General features: G+C 36.4%; 1 protein-coding gene across 1 annotated transcript; it reads left to right on the plus strand.

Annotated features, from left to right (window-relative positions):
- Positions 1-723: 723 nt before the first annotated feature.
- Positions 724-22,917, plus strand: LOC140159058 (solute carrier family 15 member 4-like). Its single transcript, XM_072182387.1, is given in 9 exon segments — positions 724-1,202; positions 5,225-5,429; positions 6,652-6,821; positions 8,322-8,539; positions 15,063-15,252; positions 17,741-17,848; positions 17,851-17,940; positions 19,563-19,697; positions 21,500-22,917. Coding segments are annotated over 9 exon segments (1,755 nt in total). The 5' UTR covers positions 724-844; the 3' UTR covers positions 21,781-22,917.
- Positions 22,918-23,968: the final 1,051 nt, after the last annotated feature.

Raw genomic sequence — 23,968 nt, forward strand, 5'->3', positions numbered from 1 at the left:
TTTTACTTGTTTTTTGGTCACGCATGCGTACAGACCATTTATGGAGTGATCCCCCCGGGGGTTATGCCGACAATTACACTTTTGTATCACGTATTCCAGTGCCGAACTCGCCACCAATTATACATAGCGCCGCATTAAATTCGGAACCTGGATCATGATTATATTGTTGTGCAGTAAGCAGAAACAAGGTAGAAAAATTAGCGTGTCCTTGTTATTGATGCAGTAAACGTGTACATTTTAAGCTTCCCAAAGCTTGATTTTTTATCACCAATCAGTCAGTTGTTAATGTCTTATGAAGTTGCTGTTGATTTCTAAGAATCCGTAACCAAAGATTTTTGTTGTTGTCGTGTCCAATATAAAACCAACAGTGAATAAACCACCACCTAATCACGCCCGAAACCCGTGAAGGCGGCAAATCCCATTGGTTCCCGGGTCGAGCCAAACAATACAAATTTATCTGCATGACAATGATTGACATCTGACCCGGTAAACAATAACATGGATTGGTCCATTTCTCAGCAAGGGTAAATTGAGTTTAACTTGTTGCACTGTGTTAAACTTTATTTTGGCCAAAAATTGCCAAATATGCAAAAATTTCATCAAATGCTACCCAGCACTAAAAAAACCCTGGGAACCAATCATTTTGATACAGCCTGTGCATCACGATATATAACTTATATTTTCCAGAAATCAAAATCGCTTGTGTTTTTTTCATACAGATTTAGTATTAAAATGCTAGGCAAGTGAATGATACAGTACAGGCAACACCAACCAAAACTCCTACATCTGATGACAACAAACTCTTGCTCATGATTTTGGAGAATATTTGAATCTACAGAGAACAATGGGTGTTGGGACCAATTACGAAACCATTCCCCTTGTTCGGGGGTCGCCATCAAACAGCCAGTCGTCGTCATCATCAGGAGGAAGCATTCAGCAAGGCCCCGGAGCAGTCAGTATCCGTGCCTTGATACATATCCTGATCTTCCAAGCCTTAATATTTATCGTGAATCATGCCGTGAGAGAAAATGTTGTCTTGTACTGCACTGATGTGTTGAACTACCAGGAGGGCAATGCTCCAAAGATGATTGATGTTTACGATGCGGTGTCACCGGCGTTGCCTGTTTTTGGAGGACTTCTTGCGGATACCTTGTGTAGAAGATACTCTGTGATTGTGTCAGGTGCTTTCATAACTCTATTTGGTGAGTGTGGTTTTATTATTATTTCATTTTATGCCTGTTTTATAAAGTTCTACAGTCTACATTCTGTAGAAAAAAGGAAGTGAAAGTGTTTTATCTCATACTACGTACATGTATATGGTACCGTGCATTGATTGATACCATACCCTTGTTCTTACTGACTCAAAGTAACTGTTGTTTGATGGTTAAATTTTCAAAATACAAAATCCATAAAAATTGTATACATGGAGCTGGTTAGCATAAGCATTGTAAAATTATTTGAGTTTTGAACCATCTGTAAAAAAATAAAAATTTAAAGACAAGCACTTTACCAGCAGAGCTGATGAGCTGATAACAGTTTTGGACCAACTCATGTAAACTTGTTTTCAACGAAACTTGTTCGAATAGGTTTGTGTGCAACTAGGAACTATATTATATACTTCATTTGTGCCAAAAAGCACCCCACCCCATCCCCACATGCATATAATATTTTATAAAAGGTGGAATTGATGCATTGTCAAAATTTAGTGTTAATGCATCAGTGGCGTAGTGTGGGTCATCACATTGGGGGGCACTGACGATGATTGGGGGGGGCACGAGTCTGATTGGGGGCACAAGCCACTTTTCAGCAATTTTCCTATGTGATTTTCTAATTTTTGCAATTGATTGGGGGTGGGGCATGTGCCCCCTCTCCCTGTGCCCCTACAAATGTATGATGCTGCACCACTGTAATGCACAGACAACATTCTGGATGTTACAGTACCTGGTACATGTAAGACAAAATGAATTAGCCAAAAACAGAGTGATTCACTCATCGGAGTGACTACATTAGGCGCACCGGTACTGTGGTTTATTGATTGGTGGATGAATAAGCATTTTAGTGGAAACATTTGTGATGTGATCAAGCAAAATCAGTCGAAAGTCGGAAATATTGATTTTCGGATACAGCCAAACAAAGGAAATAATTTCTTTTGTTGCCTATTGTTTTGGAAACCCTTCAACTGTTTATATCTTTAGAAATGAATGTTCCATTTTAATGGGGGTTTTCTGCAAAATACAGCTGTGAACTGTGCTGAAAATTTAATATGCCTGACTTCAGACTGATTTTGCTTGATCGCACCACATTTTGAGATAACACAGCATGTACAATGTTTGTTCGACATCCTAGACCACTAGTGTGTTACAGTGTTTGGCCCATTCTTCCTGGTACATTTGTACCTGACTGCACCAACTTCCCAATGTCATATTTTGTTGTAAAAATTTATAGCCCATGTATATTAAAAGGTACTACATGTATGTGGGTTCAAAACGTTATGAGTATCGATTTTTCTTTCAAAATTATCCATTATAAACATGCTATTGTATGTGCAGTGAAAAAGATACCCTCACATCCCCAGGCTTGTGTTGTTAAAAAGCTAATATAAAACACATTTTATTAACTTTCTGACAGATGTTTTCCATGTAATGTATGGGGCATGGGGGTATATATTACATTACAATAATATGCAAATCCCTTGAATGAGGAAAAGGTTGATTTTTTTTCCATCAAATTGTCATTTCTCACTTCATTCTGTGGTTTTGTTTGTTTGTTTGTTTGTCATTTCTGTTCACTTACTTGATTTGTGGGTGGGTGATATTGTCGTAGGGGTGGGGAAATTGAACATTGCATAATTTCTAGGAAGGAAAGCAGGAAATTTAGGAAACAAAATAACATGTAAATGATTACATTTTAGAAGAGGAATTTGTGTCTTTGTGTTATTACATTGTAAAATTGCATAACTTGGGCAGAAGCAAACTATAAAATGATTTTCCTTTCCAGGTTTTAATTCAAATTCACACTGACTTATGCTTTTTTTATAAGGATTTTATTCTTTCAGGTGTTCAACAGACTATCAAATTAAGCAGCTACATTATAATTTGGTTCACCTCAAGTTTGGTAGTGATGTCAAATTGTCAATTCTCTTTCACGGTTGCGCCGCAAGTGTGCTGACAAACCGCCCATTGTACGTGTGCACTCAGGGCGTTTAACTTTGCGCGCGCGATTCGATATTGCAGCGAGCGAAATATGCACCTATGTCAGTACCGAACTTGAGATGAACCAAATTATAGTAATTAATCAATTTTGATCAGTTTTCTAATGTTATGCACACTACACACAATAATGTGCACATGTGGAAAATGTATTTAAAAAAATTATACTTCTGGTCATAAACTTTGCTATGTACTTGAAGTCAGAAACTTGAAGTCAGAAAATTTAATTTAGGACAACCTAAGCATGAAGAGGACTCTTTTGTATCCTTGGTGAACGTAGATTAACAGCTTAAATATTTTTTTGCAAATTTTGAAATGTTTACCCCGTTGTGTAACTTGTAAGGGCTGTGCAATAATTATGAGCCCCGGGGTAAAATTTCAAAGCGGCTTGCCAAAATCACTTGCCCCCCCTCGCCCGCCAAAAATCGCTGCCCCCCCTCTCGGCCCACCAAAAATCTATGCCCCCCCCTTTGAACATGCCAAATTTTTGGGATCCCAATTTGCAAACTTTAAATGGTCTATATGTATGTTGCGAGCGCAGCAAGCAGGAAAATGTGCATATTTAAGCGTTTCCGTACTGTTTTCCTAAGCCGTTTTAGAGCGTTTAATAAAAAGGCGCCCGTGAATGTGTGCCAAAAATCGCTTGCCCCCCCCTCTCGACTTGCCAAAATTGCTTGCCCCCCTTCGGTTCGCCAAAATTTCTTCCCCCAATTTTACCCTCCCCAGGGCTCATAATTATTGCACAGCCCTAAGCTGTTTGACACTCACACTCCGCTCCGCTCTTGGGACTCATATTGTAAAAATAATTTGCACCACAATATTTATTTCTGCATGTAATTTCATCGAAATAACATTACATCAAAGAAACGCATCTCAGACACATTATATTTGCTGAAAATGTTAACAAATTGGCTCAATTTTACAAGTTATGGGTTGCACAATTGTCAGCAAAAGATTATAAAATACAGCGCATAAAATAGTTTTTTAATATTAATTAAGTCTACTGAATTTTGATAGTTATATATGTCGACTATTTGTAGCTACATTTATGAACAGACTGCCTGATTTCTATGATCTCTCTCTCCTTCTCTTTCTCTCTCTTATGTAAAAGCAATCATTTGTAAAATTGATGCCTACTGAACAATAAGTGAAGTCATCATATAAGAGTACAATGCATAACCTTCCATGGCTGATCAGTATAGAAATCAACCCTGGAAATCAATTCACCCTACATAATATGTTCAGCCATGCAGGCAAGGTTTGAGAATGAATATATTAATTTATCTGTCTTGAGATTCAAACTAAAAGCATAGTGGCCGTATATATGGACTCGCTGGTCATTAAACATATGCTCTAAAGTGACCCTGCTCCCTACTCCCATACATAAGGCATACGGGGATGTGCCACTCCAATGGGTTGCTCTCCTGCAAAAAATCCTTAGACACAGGTCCCACTATTTTGCTGGAAAATCCTTAGATATGGCTCCATTTTTGACATAAACCCCTTTTCCAAGAGCATGACGAGTAAATCTCAATCTTTTATGGAGAAGTGGTCTATATTTCAAAAGAAATCCTTAGACATGGGTCTATATTTCTGAGAAAATCCTTAGAAATGGGTACCTGTCCATGGTCAAATGGCCCTTGGAAATGGGTAAGGGTTTCAAGTCTGGAGCTTCCCCCCCCCCCCCATCCAAATATTATTTAAGACCCCCCGGTATTGTGACCGCTTGCACAGCACAGGTACACTATTGCCTGACCTGTGCTACTGCACAGGACCCACCAGCAGTGGTACTGCACTGGTACTACATTGGTACACCACAGTACCAGGCAATGGTTTACTGTGACACGGTACCAGGCAATGGTTTACCTGTGCAGGCGGCCCAATAAGAATCTTAGTGTATGTATAAAAGCATAGACCATATTAAATGGTCTATGATAAAAGTAAGGATTTCCAGAAGTAGACCTGCTCACAATTTACACATTGTCTTTTCCACACTTGTTCATAATTCCTTCCAGGTGTTCTTCTGCTCACCATCAATGTCATCCCATTTGAGCATGGCATTGGATCATCGTTTTCTGATGAAGCACTGAGGGCGCTGTTCATCATTGGCTTCACATTTATATTTATCGGTTTGGCTGCATATGAAGCTAATGTGGGACCCTTCAGTGCTAGACAGATAGAGGCCAGAGGGCAGAACACTGTCAGAACATCTTTCCATTTGTAAGTTAATTTATCTGTTAAGGGGTGTGAAACTTTCAAAATGGCTTGTCCCAAAATCCTTGCCCCCTTTGCACTTGCCAAATTGTTTGGAACCCAATTTGCGCATCATTTTATAGTCTGTCCACATAAAAATTTAAAAAAGTAGATATTTATATAGCACTTTATGCCGTAAACAGGCTCAAAGCACTTTACATTTATTCCGCCGTTATTAGAATATGTCGGAACCACGTTTGCTGCCTACAAATGGCGCAGGGTTCATCAGTACAACGACCGACTGTGACTACCCCTAACAGCTTCCCATTGCACCTGGGTGGGGTGAGGCAAGCGAGACAAAGCGCCTTGCCCAAGGGCGCAACACTGTGGCGGGATGGGGACTCAAACCCACGCACGTCAAGCAAGCTCTCAGATTATGAGTCCAAGGCCGTAACCACTGAGCCACCGTGCTCATAGAAGTACAAAGTAAATAGACCTCGGAAACTGGAGGTATGAGAATAATTATTTCAGTGCAATGCTTCTTTGGCGTGCCAACTGCTGCGCGATTTGTACTTGCTGAGCACACCACGCTGTTTACACGTTGTGTCGTGTTCGCGTGTGACACAAAGCATCGACTCCCGATGCCACAGATTTGGTTTGTACTTGTAGTAATGGTCTAGATAGATAATGTGAGTATAACCACAAATTTCTTGGAGGTGACTTTTAATGCACAGCTGCTTAAAAGCAGGACATTTTGCATATTTCAACATTTCCGAACTGTTTTCTTAAAAGCCTTTTTAGAGCGTGCTGACTGCTGATGCATGTGCACCAAAAATCTCTTGGTCCCCCCTTGACCTACCCAAAATTTCTTGGAGGTGACTTTAATGCACAGCTGCTTAGATTAGATATAAAAGCAGGCAGTTTTAATGCATGCAGGGCTTTCAGACAAACTACTATTAAAATTAACCCCCTGAGCACTCCCAGCTGATCTAACATTACCTCTGATTGGTCAATTACATGATATCTTCACTTTAATCACCAATCAGAATGGAGCTTTGCAAATAATTCACCCCAATTTTTTTGCATGGTGATATTATTCTAACAATGTTGCTGATTGGTCCAATTGATAATTAAAACTTCTTTTTGACCAATCGGTAGGTAGTTCTCATGGGGTTAAGATGGCCTAATCATTATCTAGCAATTTATACTTCAAATAACATGACTTATTTTCTGTGATTTTATTCCACAGGTTATACATATCCCAGGTTATTGGTATCCTCTTTGCTCTACCCATCATAGATTGGGTATCAAGGAAGTTTAATTTTGCTGTTGCTTATGGTATCCTGTGCGTTGCCATGGTATTCGCTATTATTGTACTCATGAGTCTATGCAAGCATTATATCATGATACTTCCAGACAGTAAGTTATCCATATTTTTATATCAATTTTAGTTAAAGGCCCTTTCAGTGATTTCACAGGAACATTAAAAAAAAAAATGGAAATTTGTCAGAGTTGCTTAGAAATAAAGAATAAGTCTACAGAATTTCATTAAACCACTTTTCCCTGAATACATCGACAAATTAGTCAAAAACAGAAGTTAAGAAAGGTTTTCTACTTCAACTCAGATCGACTCGAGAAAATCGGGATTTTCGTACAGTGCGCCACCAATCGACTGGAAAAACTTCCTAGTCCAGTGCTTCTAACACGGGGGAAGTAGAGTCTAAATTGATTTAAAACAGACGCTTAATTTTTGTAGTAGAAAACAAAATAAGCAATTAAAGATCACCGAGGCAAACTAACGGTCAATTCAAATATGAAAAACGGTTAAAATTGTGTATTTTGTTTAAAATAGTAGCTACTGATGTAATAAGTAGTAGAAACAATACGCACGCGTGTTGGTACGTGGAGAGTGAGCTTCTTTCGATCTCGAGTCGGACTTTTTGTACTGTCAGTATCAAAAGTCCAGAATCATGCAAATGCTTTATTTTGTCTAAAAAACACGGCTTTCGACCGAACCACTAGCAGGCTATGTTAGCACATCTATGCCAATTACAAAGGTACCAAAATCTGAATTTGGATGATTTTTACGATCGTCCGGATGAGCAAATCACTGAATGGGCCTTTAATCATTATAGTGAGCATCGTTAGTGCGCAGTTCACCGGTGGTGACTGCACATTCTGGTATTCTTCTGTATAGTTAAACTATAAAATTATAAATTTTTTCAAGAATTTCCAGATTAGGGTCGGTTGGATTAGGACAATCAAACAGCTTTTTTATGCCTCCACCATGAGGCATACTGTTTTTGCACTGTCTGTGGAGGCATGGACTTTTGAACTTAGATGTCATTTGCTTCAAGACATAAAAAAACTGCCATTATTCAGGCAGCTATATGAATGGGTCCATATTTTAAACTGCTACTATAGACGAATCCAACACGCCAAGTGAAGATCAGATTTTAATTGGCTATGACTGGGTCCCCGGCACACCAAACGGATATTGTGACTGCCCAATTGGGTGGATTAAAGCCGCTTAAAAATCGATGTTATGTTGTACTGTGTAGTAAACTTGCATCATTCTATTGTCTATGTGTAATACGGGTGATAAAATGCAGTTTAAAAAGCCAAGCCAAAGATGCATCATTTCATATTTTACGGGGACCCAGCTATGGCTGCCATTGAGGTGTAGGAATGATGAAATTGGATTCATCTATAGGAATAGTCCATATTTTGGGACTACTATATGAATGAGTCATATTTCTGTCAAATCTGCTTACTATAAAGGTGGGTCAGTTTTTTGACCATTTGGAGGCACACCTGTTCCCAATGTTCCCAATTCTAAGTCAAGTACTCCGGCCCTCCGTGTGGATGTGCCAAATGTGACGCATGTAATCCTTGTGGTTCTTGTTTTCTCCGATACAGAGTATGGTTTCTTACAAGTGTTACACATCATCTATGAAGGATTCATGAGGAGAAAGGAACCAGTTGCAGAGGACAAAAAAGCCGACAGCTTCTTAGACCATGCTAAGGAAGCATTAGGCGGACAATTTGAAGACCAGAGGGTGGAGGAAGTCAAACATTTACTAAAAACCTTACCAGCATTCCACACTGTTACAATTTATTCCATCATTATATATTTTGTAAGTAGATCATTATTATTATTATTATTATATTTTTTAAATAAAGTTTTGAGAATAGAAATTTGGCATGTGCAGATGGTAGTCAAGGAAGTTTTGGCAGCACAAGGGGAGGTGGAGAGGGGGGAATAAGCACTTTTTGACAAGATGGAAATGAGGAGTTACCTGTGAAACACCAATTTCATGTCCTGGCCCTGATTTACCTAAACGGTAGTTTTGTTCTGATGTCTTGTTTATCTTTTTGTTTATCAGCTTGACTTTGAATTTTGAAATTTGTATGTAGACAATTATGGTAATTTGACGTAGGACATACAATTTTTGACAATATTTTAGAACATTTAAAACCATGGGCTCTGGCATACATGTATAGAAAGTCAAATATTCTCTTGAACATGCTTGAATGGACATATTTTTGGGTTTTATTTCAAATAGAACTGAGAAAAGAACAAAGAGTTATTCAGAAAACAATGTTGTTTAGTCTTCTAGTAAATTGGTAGCATTTGAATTATTTTTTAGGTATTATGTCTTTGTCAAAATGGTTCACAATTTGTGTCAGATCATAGTTTCTGACCTATTTTATAGCAGTTGTCCGAAACTCAACCAGTTGCACACTATCCCAATCAATAATCAATAATGTGATTTACATAGAACAAAGATTTGTAACAGCTTTCCTAATCAGAGTTCATATTTGGTTTAAAATCATGCATATTTGTGGGTGGAGGTAAAAGTTTTTTAAAGGTTCCAAAAATGACTTCCTTTTGCATGATTTGTGGTCAAATTTAAAAGGATAACGGATGTAAATTTGTTATTGAGATATATGATCATACGTATAATTAGTACTACTAATTAGTACTAATTTTTCACCTGGTACCATTTTGTATTTTTTCAATAAATTTTAATCCCTTTATTTTGATTAATGTAGCTTTTTTTCAATAAATTTACCTTCAATTAATTATTTACTTTCAATATTTTGTGTTATATTATTAATGCTTACATGAAAGTTTAAAAAGGTGAAAAATAATATTCACAAAAAATTGGACATACAAAGCAGCTGTGAGTATTTACATTATAAACAGGTGCCATATTTTACATGTTTGCCTCAAGCGATCAATCATTACTATGCATTTCAATTTATCTATTATAGGTTTCAAGCTGCAATGTGAATTTTATTATTAACGTCACATTTTGAATGTAGTTTGTGCATGAGATTTAGTAAACAATTTCTGTGTGTGCATGGCTAATGATAGAATCACAAATCAGGTCTTTTTTGACTGTGTGGAGATGGAACGAAGGGGAAATAGAATAGATAGGGTGGGGTAAATGAATTTGAAATTGGCCGAAAGAGTTGTGTTGAAATCTTTGTCACTATATAAGTATATATAAACAAGGGAATCTGTAAAAATGGTGGATCAATAGAATAAAAAGCAATAAAATATAAATGGCAAGGACATTAGATAACAAAAATGCATTGGTATTACCAAATTATGGGCTCGTTTCGCTTGATTGCACCAATAGCATACCGAGTAGAACATTTGGGCTATTCTGGTTGAAACCAATAGTACACCCCCAATGGAAGTCATTACCTTAATCTTCCACACAGGGGGTGTAGATTTCAAATGGAGTCACCCATTCAGGCAATTTCATTTAGATACATCTTTTATTGGGCTATTCCAGTTGAAATCCATACACCCCTATGGAAGACATGACCTTAATCTTCCACACAGGGGGTGTAGATTTTTCAAATGAGGGTGGGTGGATTTCAAGTGGAATAGCCCATTAAAATCTATTCAATTTACACTTTCTGTAGCAAATGCAGGTACCTTATATGAATTAAAGGCAGGGTTGGCAATTTTAAAAAATTTTTTATTTAAATTGATTTGTTTTTATTCCAAGACCTGCTATCCCCCATGATAAAGTCAAAAGAAGCCAGTGGAATGCTAAACATATGGGCCATGCTATCAGTTGTTTACTAAAAATCAAAACATGTTTTTACATGTGAAAATTTCAAAGAAAAATTGGGTAAAATCATGGGAAAAAACCTGTTGAATTCTGCACTGTGATGATGAATTTTTAGCAATAGATAAAATGACATGGTACAGGTAATTTAATTGTGTCCAAATGTTGTTGAAGCATTAGTAATGAAGTAAAACAATCAATTTACGGAAGAAATTAACTTAAATTTTTCAAAAATGGTTAAAAATGAAAAAGTTGATTTAAATCAGTGATTAAAAAAAAAAATTTGTGATTTAAATAGTTATTTAAATCGTGATTTAAAGCAATTGATTTAGATTGTGCCAACCCTGATTAAAGGTAGACATGCTTATCTGTACAGTTTCTGAGTATATATACCAGAATATTTTAATGACTATGTTGATTATACCTGCAGCTGTGAACACAGCAAAATCTACTATTAAAATTACCCACCTTGGTCATTATTTTTTACCCAGCTTTAATAGCATTTGTGAGGGATTACAGTAATTTTATGTATAATACAAACAATGGTGGTCTATGTCTTTTTAATACAGCAACAGCTAATATCAGACATGTGACGGCAACACTACCCGTACGTTGAACGCAAATTTTTGTCTCTTTTTTGTGCCCATACCGTTTCAGAAAAAAGGGCCTCAAATGTATTTCCCAGTGCAATTGGTACATTTTTGGGGTTAAAATGGATAAAAAAAGAACAAAAATCATAACCGTTGCACCAGGTTTTTGCATGACAGGCAAGAGCCATACCACTGTCAGCTATCTGTTCACCTGTGATCAAGAGAGAAATTTATATTAGGGTTCACTTTCACACCCCCAATGGATTGAGACTAGTAATATATTACATGATAACATAAATACAGCCTGGTCCCATCAGGACCCAAGCGTGTCTCCACACGGAGCGACCGTTTAAACAAACAAACAAACAAATACACTTTCGGAATTATAGTTTAGTTTTTACGTGCTAAACCAATGTCAAAATTTAGGCTGCCCCCACTGGTAGTACTATTATGGAAAATCAATTTGTAATTAAATTGTGTTACTACAGATCAACAGCACCAATATTATATTCATATTGAAAAGTTGATCACCTGACTTTTTTACCCAGCTTGGCAAAATCATAGCATTTTGATGTTTATTTCTCAGGTTTATAAGAAGTCATTTTGTGTAGAAAGTACAAACTCATTTGTAGAACTGGCTCAGTTCCCTCTGATCGCGACACCTGACATTTTTGTAATGTCAGAGAGGGGTTGTCGTGGTCCCATACACATGATACAGGCACTGAACAAGTATGTGCTAACTCATTTGTATTGATCACATTATATTGTGTTACAATGTAGGCTACATACAAACAGAAATGTACAGATAATAGCAGCATTATTGGACATTTTATATTTATAAAAGGATCACTTAACTTTTTTACCCAACATGGCATTTGTGAGGGATTTTTTTTTCTATACAAGTCATTTTGCGTAGAAAGTACAAGCCCATTTCAATTGCTCAATACTAGAAGTGGGTAAGTGCAATTATTGCTATTATAGCTGCCCTGTGAACATTTGTGGTGTGATCAAACAAAATAAGTCGGATGTCGGGAATATTGATTTTTAGATATAACCAATAATAGTATTCAACTTCCTTTGTATTTTATTGTTCTGAGCAACACTAAAATGGCCATATCTTTGGAACCGTAAGTCCAATTATGATGGGAATTTGAGCAAAATAAATCACTGAGAATGGCACATTTAATGAAATTGAAAACTGAATTTTGATTTTTATCGACTTCAGACTCATTTTGCTTGATCGCATCACATTTGACAATTTACAGTATATTGTACTCATCTACACATTGCAGCTGCATATGGCAGCCATTGCACTCCTGACACTGATTGCTATTTATATCACATGTATTCCATGATTCTGTTACATGCAATCAGAATTGTACAAATCAAAAGCACTAATTAAACATTTTATATTTGTATTAAAAATTGGATCACATTACCTCTTTCAATCAACTTGATATTTGTGGGGGATTTTTGTTTTTCAATATAAATATGACTGGTCATTATGTCATTTTATTGCAAAAGTATAATCATATTGTATTACTTGCAATAACAAATGTACACATCAACATCACTTATTAGAAATTTTAAATTTGTATCCAAGTGGATCAAATTTCCATTTTTTTTTCACTGTAATTAAAGTAGTAATATGTACTCCATATTACTAATACTATTAGTACTGTGTGACTAAGACCCAGTTTACACAGAAAAGTCAACTCCAATTGCGACATGAAATTCAGATTGTAACTTAGGATTAGCATAAATTGTTTGTTGACATGGTGTTTACATGGTAGTCGACTTCAAAACAAATTGTGAATTAGACTTTTACACCATCCCTTTCTTCAAATAACCATTATGAACTTGACTTCTAATTGCATGTTCGTTTACATTGCAAAAGTCGAGCTTGAATTTGACAAAATAAGTTGCTCCAAGTCTTCATAAAAGTCGACTTCTGAAGTCGAGTTCAAAATGTGGCAACCGTATAAATATACACAAATGAAGTTGACTTTGACTAAAGTTGACTTCAGGCTCTGTATAAATGGGGTCTAACATTTATTGTTGATATTATTAGGGAACAAAATAGTCTTTGTCACAGACCCCCACGATCCATGACTGGGGTAGAGGGGAGTGGTCACCCTCTGGTTTGAGTGAGTGGTATCCAGTATTGTCTCTCCTTATAGATGATATAGGTACACAGTCTGTAGCTGAGACTAGGGAACAAACCAAAAGAAAAGATGTTGATTTTCAGGAACAAATCAAACTATGGATGAAGTCCTTAAACCAAAGCCAGTTTTGTTAGGGAGGGAGGGGTCTAAAATATTGATTACGTTTTTCCTATGCTCTTATAACATTGATGTTAATCTAATCCACTTCTGGTTTTGGTTCAGGTGAAAGAAAACTAGTTGGACTTCATTGACTTTTTGGTTTGTTGCCTTTGTTGTGACGAGTAATTATTATAGATAGTTATGTTAGAATTTCTGTTAATTATTTACTAACTTTGTATTCAATTAGCTTTATCTTGGCACTATTAGTATTACGCTAACATTTGCTATTGATATTAGTTGTCATGTGTAATTGTAAATAATTCCAACAGAATGTGTGTTACTGATTTACTAAATCTTAAATCTTATTAAATTAATTGCACCCATGGAAGCTTTTAAGGATATAAGCTTACCATTTGTTTGTTAATATTGTTACATTATTACATTTTATTAATCTATAGCATGTTTTTTAAAGTGATTTTTGCTTTATAAAAAACATCTCTTTCTTGCTTGTTAAAATTTTTTTCCAAGCTCTGCTAAATACCTAATGGCATTTTTGAATGTTTATTATTTTAATATAAATTTAAGCAGTAGACTAATAAAAATATTATGATGATATAAATAGCATGAATACTTTTTAAGATATTAAACCTTTCTATTGTTTCCTCATATAAGTTTACTACTTTACACACAATTGAATAGGGATTGAAGTACTTACAAAGATTTAAAAGTCCAGATTAATAATTGCGGGAATCATTGCACCATCAAATTCCAGAAAATTAGGAATGAGAAAATTTGTTTTTTTGGGAGTGGGTCACATTTTATGCATATCCTTAATTTCTGTTACGCGTGTTGCATATCTACTGTATTTTGGCCTGTTTCAGACCAAATTTTAATTATTTACTAAATTTGTGCTTCAAAACCTCATATTAGCATTAAAATCACATTATGTTTACATGCTTTGTCAACATTTTGTGCTAGTAAAGTCATTGTGGGAGCTGGTCAGTGAGAAGACTTTTCAATGTTTTGGGAGAAAAAGTCTATATCTTCAATACGAAAGGTCAAAATTTTCATATGATGGTCGGCTTTTCATCCCAGCTAAATACATTTTTAAGTACATATCATTAGATTTATACAATTTACTTTGAGGACTGTTAAATTTCAAAAATATCAATTATTAATTATTTGCCACAAAATGTGTATTATATCGCAAATTAAAAAAAAATATCAGAAGGACATTCCTCGTATTCAAAATGCAATTTGATATGTCTGATGTGCTCTAATGTACCACAAAGAATATGTGACATGATCAAGAGGAATGAGTCACATGTTGACCCTGGTCAAAAATGAGTTTTACATACGTTTCTGAAGAGGACATTTAGAGCTTTCAGAAATTGAAACCCCATGTTGATACAACTTTTCTTTGCGAAGTTACATCAATTTATCAATCGCTGAAAACAATATAAAACAAAAGAATTTTAACACTTTCTTTGCCAATATCTCAAAATCAATATTAGCAACATGCGACTTATTTCCCTTGATCGTGTCACATATGTGAAAAAGGTTGTATTGCTATCAGAGCTTTAAAAATATTTTTGTGCATTGCTTGGATAGCATGGATTTATTTCATAACACAAAAACGGTGCAGATTATGTATGCATATAACACACAGCTATAAATATTTTATTAACCTCTATCAATTTTATTATTTCATTTCAGATGAAAGAAACATATAAACAACAGATGCTAAGACTCAATCATGAAATCAAAACCGGCCACGGGGATGTGCCTAATATAACGTTTGAAGTGTATGCAGAAGCATGTATATTAGTATTTACTCCATTCCTGTGGGGGCTTTATCACGTAATAGAGAAGTATGGGTATAGAGTCACGCCTCTACGAAGAATAGGTAGGTGTCCTCACAGGATTTATTTGGAGGGGGCAGATTTTGAAAAGTGAACCTTTTTTTTTCTTCCAAAAGTGGACCTTCACCCAAATTTTGGGACTTTATGGACCAAGAAAGCATAAAAACTAAATGCTCACAAAAGAGCAAATTTTGACCTTTTTGACCAAAAAAGCATAAGAAAATGATCTGCAAAACTATGGGGGGGGGGGGGGCCAAAACTACCTCTAAAAGGTGGAGGGAGGAGGGTTTTTGGCTACTCCTTTGTGTCCTCATAAAATACACACATCTTCCTCTTTCAGGCCTGGTCCCAAAGATGGCTCCTGGTCCTATAGTTTGTCGTGTCAAATATTGGACACACCAGGAGCCAAAACTTGGCAACCATGGGGGTAAAAAAAGCCTGGGTGCCTGCTTAATATAAACATTGTCCTCTTTTCCATTGAATAGCTTCTTGTGCCCGGGTAGGTACTTAGTACAAATGACCATACTGGGATGTGCTGCAAAATAATACAGGGCTCATTTTCAGAACTCTGGTTTAATAGTGCCTCGCTTTTCTAGGTCAACTTTAGTCACTTTTTCAAATTATTCAAAAGCAATACCCAATTTCAAGTAACTGGAGCCCAATTTTTGTCTCGCCTATAAGGCAGGAGACTATATAATCACTTTTCCGTATGTAGGGGGGTGGGGGTGTGTGTGTGCGTGTGTGACAAATTTGATTAAAGTTTTGATTTTCGCCTATTTTCTCGGAGACTAGGAGTCGCACATTTCTCAAACTTGGTGGGTGGGTGCATCTTGACCCGAGACAAAACCGGTTTGTATTGGTTAGTGGTTCAAGGTCACCGAGGACCTCTAGAGGTCATCTGAGGTCAAATTAGTAAAAACTGTCGTATGGGCATGAAACTTGGTAGGTACAGTCAACATTTCAAGCCAAATTTTAAGAAGGTCATTTCGAGGTCACCAGGGGTCATCTGAGGTCAAATTAGTAAAAACTGTCGGATGGGCATGAAACTTGGTGGGTACAGTCAACATTTAAAGCCAAATTTTTGGAAGGTCATTTCGGGGTCACCAGGGTCATCTGAGGTCAAATTAGTAAAACTATCGGATGTGCATGAAACTTGGTGGGTACAGTCAACATTTAAAGCCAAATTTTTGGAAGGTCATTTCGAGGTCACCAGGAGGTCATCTGAGGTCAAATTAGTAAAAGCTGTCGATGGACATGAAACTTGGTGGGTACAGTCAACATTTAAAGCCAAATTTTTGGAAGATCATTTCGAGGCCACCAGGGTCATCTGAGGTCAAATTAGTAAAACTGTCGTGTGGGTATGAAACTTAGTGGATACAGTCAACATTTAGAGCCAAAGTTTTGGAAGGTCATTTCAGGGTCACCAGGGGTCAAATTAGTAAAAACAGTTGCATGGGCATGAAACTTGGTGGGCACAGTCACCATCAGCCAGATAATCGTGCCTAGCCGATAACCGCCAAATTCATTTACCTCTACCAAAAGTAATCACAAAAGCAGGCGGTTGCGAAAGCAGGCGAGACTCGTGGTTCGAGAACCGCCTTGTTTGTTAAAGAAATTGAGATTTTGTTAACATTTTGCAAATTGTTTTAAATTTGGCCAAACATTCTGAGCCTTGGGTATTATATAAAAATAGTTTTTAAAATGAATCAACAAATTTTTTGACAAAATGCAAATGTTGAAAAAGGTATGTGTATAGCCCAATTTGTTGTACACATATGGACCATATTATTGTGTCAAACATCATTGCGTTCAGTCACAATGGTTCATTATGTAAAATAAGAGACCCAATTTTTAAAAACCTTGTTAAAAGTTGCATCTGAGCCCATAGGAGTCAACTCTCAAACAATACAGTATACCAGGTCTATTCATGTGATTGTTAAAGAAAACCTGACTGCTATGGACTCAGGTGCAACTTTAAAAACGGCCTCTGTTCTTACACGCAATGATGTGTGATGCTATAAATTCATCCACATACTAGTAGTATGTGTTGTGTAACACAAATAGGGATATACATTTTTACATTTCGTAAAATATTTTTCGATTTATTTTAAAAATTATTAGGGTGGAACTTGTGGACCCTATATGATAATGGTAACACTAGAATCATCGTTAGGGGCAAATTGAAAGATTCAAATATGTGATGCGATCAAGCAAAATCAGTCGGATCTCGGAAATATTAATTATAAGATATAGCCAAAGAAAGGGAATATTTCCTTTTGTTTCCTGTTGTTTTGGAAACTCTTTAATTGCTCATATCTTTGGAACTGCTTGTTCAATTTCAGTGAGGTTTTCTGCAAAATCCAGCTTTGTAAATGCTTTTTACTATCCTAGTATAAGAAACTGAAAATATATATGTAGTATTTCTGAGTTCGACTGATTTTGCTTGATCGCATCGCATTTGGTAATTAATATTACGCAAATTACAAGTTGTTTAATTTTCTAGTATTTTCTCATTCATTTTATATTTCCTAGGTGTTGGCATTGTATTTGCTGGCTTGTCCATATTATCAGCGGGTTTTGTTGAATTATATCGTAAGGAGATGATGCCACCGGGCGCCTATCGAAAACATCTTTCGCAAACCAAACATATAATGCATCAGAATTAAGTGCCTTAGCACAGTTTCCACAACTGACTCTTGGAGGCATGGCTGAATCCTTGGTTAGAATAGCAGGTATGATCTTTGTAAACCAACCATATAGTGCATCAGAATTGTGCCTTAGGTGACGGGAAAAACCCTGTTCTACGGGCCCGACCGACCCATAATTTTGCCTTTTAGAGAAAAAAAAACACCCGACCGACTGACCCTACTTGAAAGGTCCATAGAGCAGGGGTTTTTTTTTTTGCCTTAGCACAGTTTCTGCAACTGACTCTTGGCGGCATGGCTGAATCCTTGGTTAGAATAGCAGGTGAGATATGTACATGTACAGTGTACACAGGCCTTGTTAGATGGTGCTTCCGAATTTTGAAATGAAACTTAAATCAACTTGGAATTTCAAAAAGGAGGGAGGCTGAGCTCTTCATAAGTGAAACTACACTTATTTTCATAGGTATTAATTACCAGTGTGGTTTTTGTGTGGTGGGGGATGTGTGCAAACGAGTTGGTTTGATAACTTACCTCCCCCCCAAGAAAATTTGAACCCCTTTTAAAACCAGCCTTCCAAAAGGGATTAAAATCCCCCAAATGAGTTGGTTTGCTAACTCAACCCCCCAAAAAAGACAATTCCAACCCCTCTGTAAACCAACCTCCCAAAAGGGGGATTGACACCCCCACATGAGTTGTTTTGCCAACTCAACCCCCTTAAAACCAACCTTCTCAAAAGAAAATGTCAACCCCCTTAATCCCTCAAATAGAGTAAAATTAAAACTTGGCCCCGTAAACACAAAATTTCACCTTAATTTGGGACAGAAATAGTGTAAAATTGAAAATTGGACTGGCAAACACAAAATGTCACCTAAATGTTGGGCTAAAATAGTGTACACATGGCCAAAATGATGCCCCTGGAATTTTTTTATACTGCGCCAAAAAAGTATGAATACTTGGGGCCCCTAAAAGGATTTTTACAAAGACCACACTGTATAGAGGCCCTTCATGCTTTTATCGATTGGCTCCAAACAAAGGATTTGAACCAGTGTCCTTCAACATAATCATGGCGCAGTGCGGTCCATTCAATCAAATGTTGTCATCAACCTATTTGATCGATGTGCATTTGTTATGTGTGTGAGACGAACTGTAGCGGTAGATTGCAAGCATACTTATGTTAAATGCATTTGAGTAGTCTACCATATTTACCGTATGATACGTCATATGTACAATCTCTTTACTACAGTATAGCTATAATTAGATCCTATTTTCAGAAAGGGAAATAATTCCAAACACTGTGTTGGCAGGGTGTAGAGAACTTAAAATCATGCCTGTACTTCATAATAACGTGAAGCGAGAAAAAGGATAAAATTAACCAATTTTCCCCATTTCTGGGAATAGTTAGTGAGGGTTTCACTCAGGTTATCCAAAGGTTTAACATCATATTTTCAGCATATATAAGTATTTAAACTCTTAATCTAAATAAAGTAATTTTCAGCTGTTACAGCCTTTGTCAGCGGAATGACCCGATCCTGCACTCTTGAAGTGTGACGTAATAATCGGGTCATAAACCTTTAGTAACTTGTAGCGCCCTCCATCCAAAATTTGTATATGGATTACGATACAGATGAACGGTCATATTTTCAGCAGTTTCAGTTGTTTTACAACATTATAATTCTTGTTATTTCTATGCCTTGTTTTGTCTTTTACAGGATTAGAGTTTGCTTACTTTGAAGCACAGGAGAATCTAAAAGGCTTTGTGATGGGTCTTTATATACTCATGTCTGGTGTAGGAAGTTATATTCTTGCCAAAATACTGGTTGGCATTGTTAACGCTGCTTCTGGTGGTTAGTATTATGTATAATAATCGTTGTTGGGCAGGAAAAACCACCTATGTGCCATTGGCCCCTGAACATGTTTAAAGCAAAACCTCCTATGTAACCTCTTGGTAGTTTTGTTTTAAACAAGTTCAAGGGCCACAAGTATATAGGAGGTTTCTGATTCCATATTTGGTTATAGTAGAGGAAGAATGCTAATGTTTCATGACCAAATCTTGGAACAAAGGTTTGAAAGTGTTTTTGGCATGCCTAAAAGGTACTGAACAAATTTGGCTTGGGCTGCACTCTTCAAATTGTCAGGCATTTTTGGTAGGGGTCAATTAAGGTCAAACAGCAGTCAAAATTATAAATTATCCCAATTCTTTTTAAAAGTATATATCAAATTACTCCCCTGGTCATAAGGAATCCAAAAAAGTATAGTTTCCCCTATCTGCGTCGGACCTTTGGTTAAGGAGCTATGGTCAAATTTTTCATTGATTTTAACTAAATTTGTGAACATTTTCAAAAAATTTGGCAAAGTCCAGAAAATAAGCATAATTTTGGATTTAAAAAAAAATCTAATTTGATATATTTGTTGGATAAGTTTTCAAATTCCCAGCTGCACATCCATCCTTCATCCCCACCCAACCACTCTTGGGGTTAGGATAATATTTACCTGCTTTGTTTGAAAACTGATTGGTAAAAAAACCCTACTTAATATAATTTATTGCTCAGTGAAATTCATATTTACTGACTAAGCAAAAGACTCTGTACTAACAGCTACACGACTAAAATCAGACACTAAAAGACATGAAAGTAATGGCCACACTTCCAGTTCCACCTTGTTTATAATTGGACTCGGCCTGAATAAGCTTTTTTGCTGTATTAATACAAGAGTTTAGGTCAGGTCGAGAACTTGTGTTCTGCCATTTTGGTTCAGTGATGTTCTTGCTACTGGCACAATGTAACCCATTACTACCTGTCATGCAGGGGAAATAGAGGTATATTTATGTGCTGGTCAACCCACCATGATTAGATGTACATATCTCAGGGTCTTTGCAGAAGCATCCACGTAGCCCGGTGTCGTCACTTAACATTGACTATGTGTACGCATGATCGTTCCCACTTTCGCGAAAAAGGGGTTATTTTTAAACTATGTTTAAAAAATAGGGTTGTTTTTGACGACGAAGTACTCGAAATTAAAAAATAGGGTATATTTTTGTGAATCAGAACAAGTGTTTTTGTGTGTGTTCTTGAATTGTTAAAAAAGGGGTACTTTTGTAAAAGTGTACTTGAAATGCAAAAAATAGGGGTATATTTTAAGGCTAATTTGTACCCGTTTTCGTGTAAAATAGGGGTAAAAAATGACGAAAATGTTCTTGAAACCGCGCAAAATAAGGGGGTATTTTTGACTTAGGGAACTATCATGCGTTACGCCTTTGAATGTTAAGTGACGACACTGGGCCACGTAGTGATCCCCGTCAGATTTTTATCTGTAGAATTCTGCAATCCAGTACAACTGCACTTTGGTGTATGTTGTACATACGCAAGAAGACAAAGATACAAAAATACCATCAACAGTCAAAGTCCTTGTACTTTGTATGCTGTGAATTCTTGCATTTTCAAGAGGTCTGATCGTTCGATCGTGCTTGTCTAAAAATCATGCCAGTGTTATGTGCCTTGGCCTGTACGCCCTACTATCGGGTGATACTGTGACTTTGACTGTTTGTGGTTAGTCTGTAGTAGTCTGTGGTTATTTGATTACTAGAATGAATTCTGGATTATGGACTATAAACTGAACTGACATTTTGAATTTTGTTTGTTTATTACAGATTTATGGTATCCAGATGACATCAACGAGGGCAACCTTGAATATTTCTATTTTCTACTTGTCGGTGTATCCATATTAGACATGCTATACTTATATGCAGTATCAAGGAACTATGAGTATCATGGGTGGGGTACAAAAGGGAATACAAACTTAGGTATCAGTAGTGGCTTAAATGGAGTACAACCAATTCCAGTGGCAACAAGAGACTTAAGAAACTCGGTAGATTCATTGGCATCCGTCTCGGGTAGTGAAGTCAGTGATACTCATGACAAAGATTCGTGATCAAGACTACTACGTGTTATTCTTCTGCGACAGCAATAAAGTGCCTAAATTTTATATATTCTCAGGCTGAAGGTGATGTTGAAACCTGTGATAGAGTTAGCCTTTAGGTCCATTTGTCGTTGGGCAGGAAAAACCTCCTATGTGTCATTGGCCCCTGAACATGTTTAAAGCAAAACCTCCTGTGTAATCTGTTGGTAGTTTTGTTTTAAACATGTTCATGGGCCAAAAGCACATAGGAGGTTTTTCCCGCCCAGCGACGATTATGCACAAAACAAGTTAGACCCGATCTAACTATAGAGGATAGACTTATGGAGGGATCCCTTTAATCTTGCTTTACTCTTGGCAGAGTCCAAAAATTAAACTGCAGCCATCTAATATTAAGCTGCATATATTTGCCCACAACAGGATCTACAATAACATTGAATAAGGTATGTAAATACCAAAAAGTTCCTTTTCGGTAAGACTGATCTCTATAGTTAGACTAGGTCTTAAGTTAGACCTGGACTAACTTGTTTAGTGCATATGGACCTTAACTCTCTTCACGCGGGTGTCGACTGCAGACGACAAGTTTCAATTTTTTTTTTATTGTCAAAAATTTCAGAAATGTGAATTTTCATGACCATATTTGGAATCAGCATGGAAAATGCATTACAATGAGTACAAACAAGCCTAGTATTGGTTCAGTGGTTCTTGAGATAGCTCTTGATATTTTGAGAAAATATCTCAAAACATGGGACTTCTTATGTTGAAGGCTATGGCTAGAATGCAGAGCATTAAGAGTAAACACATTTTTGCAAGCCAACACAATCAGGAGTATGAGCAAGCGCAGTGGTACAACAATTTTAGCATTGTCTCAACATAACAGATTTCCCAATTGTGTTTATAATTTGTGGTATGGTAAATTTTTGACGTAGTTAATTGCTAATTCAGATCATCAATATTGGAAACATGTAAGACAGATTATTAATGATAAGTAGGGGATTTTAGTGGAACAAAATCAGTTGATATAATGATCTGGAATGTCATTAACTCATCCTAATATAATTTTAAAAAATGCGGTTGACTCGGATTACTGTGAAGGATTTCATAGTGGTCTGGAGAGCAATTTGGACAACAGGAATACTGTAGGTGTCAGGGTTGGCGATTTTTTTAAAAAAATCAAAAAAATCGATTTATTTGATATAAAGGAGTGTTTCGTGATCCTAGCATCCTCTTTTTATGACATTTTTCAGTACATATCCACGAAAAAAGCCTATTCCCAAAATTTCAGTTGATTCCGATTTTGCGTTTGCGAGTTATGCATGATTATGTGTATTACACTGCTCCATAGACAATGCGTTGTAATTTCGTTCTGGTGCACCAGAACGAAATTCAAATTTCACGATATCTTTGCAAAACTAATTAATCTGCAAGAAATATTTTGTACATAAACATTATGTAGCCAGAGGTTTCCAGTGATATAAAAATCTCAACTTTTTTTGAGAAAAGTGGGGGATGAGGCTGTGGATCACTTAAATGCCCCTTTAAATCAGATTTTTTTGATTTAAATCGATTTAAAAAAAAAAAAATTTATCCCAAGAACTACTATACCCCATGATAAAGTCTAAAGAGACCAGTAGAATGCTAGACATATGCACAATCCTATCAGGTATTTACAAAAAATCAAAACACTGCATATTTTCAGATGTGAAAATTTCAAAGAAAAAATTTGGTAAAATCATGGGAAAAAACCTGTTGAATTCTGCACCTTAAAAATGATTTAAAATGATCAATAGATAAAATGACATCATAGAGGTATTTAATTGCATCCAAAAGGTGTAGAAACATTACAAATGAAGTAAAACAGGCAATTTAAGATAGAAATTAACTTAAATTTATCAAAAATGGTAAAAACTGAAAAAGTTGATTTAAATCAGTGATTTAAAAAAAAAAATCATTTGATTTAAATCGTGATTTAAATCGCGCCAACCCTGGTAGGTGTGGAGCATGAATAAACAAGGATCATGCACTCAATTCTATTAATGAACTCCATTCATACATTGCATTGTGATTGTATTTCATGAAATAATAACTTGCTCCCCCCTTTCGGCTGGCCAAAAAATCTTGTCCCCCAATTTTACCCTCCCGGGATCATAATTATTGCACAGTCCCTTAGATAACACATGTATGAACAGTTATTTCGAACACT

Source organism: Amphiura filiformis, chromosome 8 (genome assembly GCF_039555335.1).
Source record: "Amphiura filiformis chromosome 8, Afil_fr2py, whole genome shotgun sequence".
Classification (NCBI taxonomy): domain Eukaryota; kingdom Metazoa; phylum Echinodermata; class Ophiuroidea; order Amphilepidida; family Amphiuridae; genus Amphiura; species Amphiura filiformis.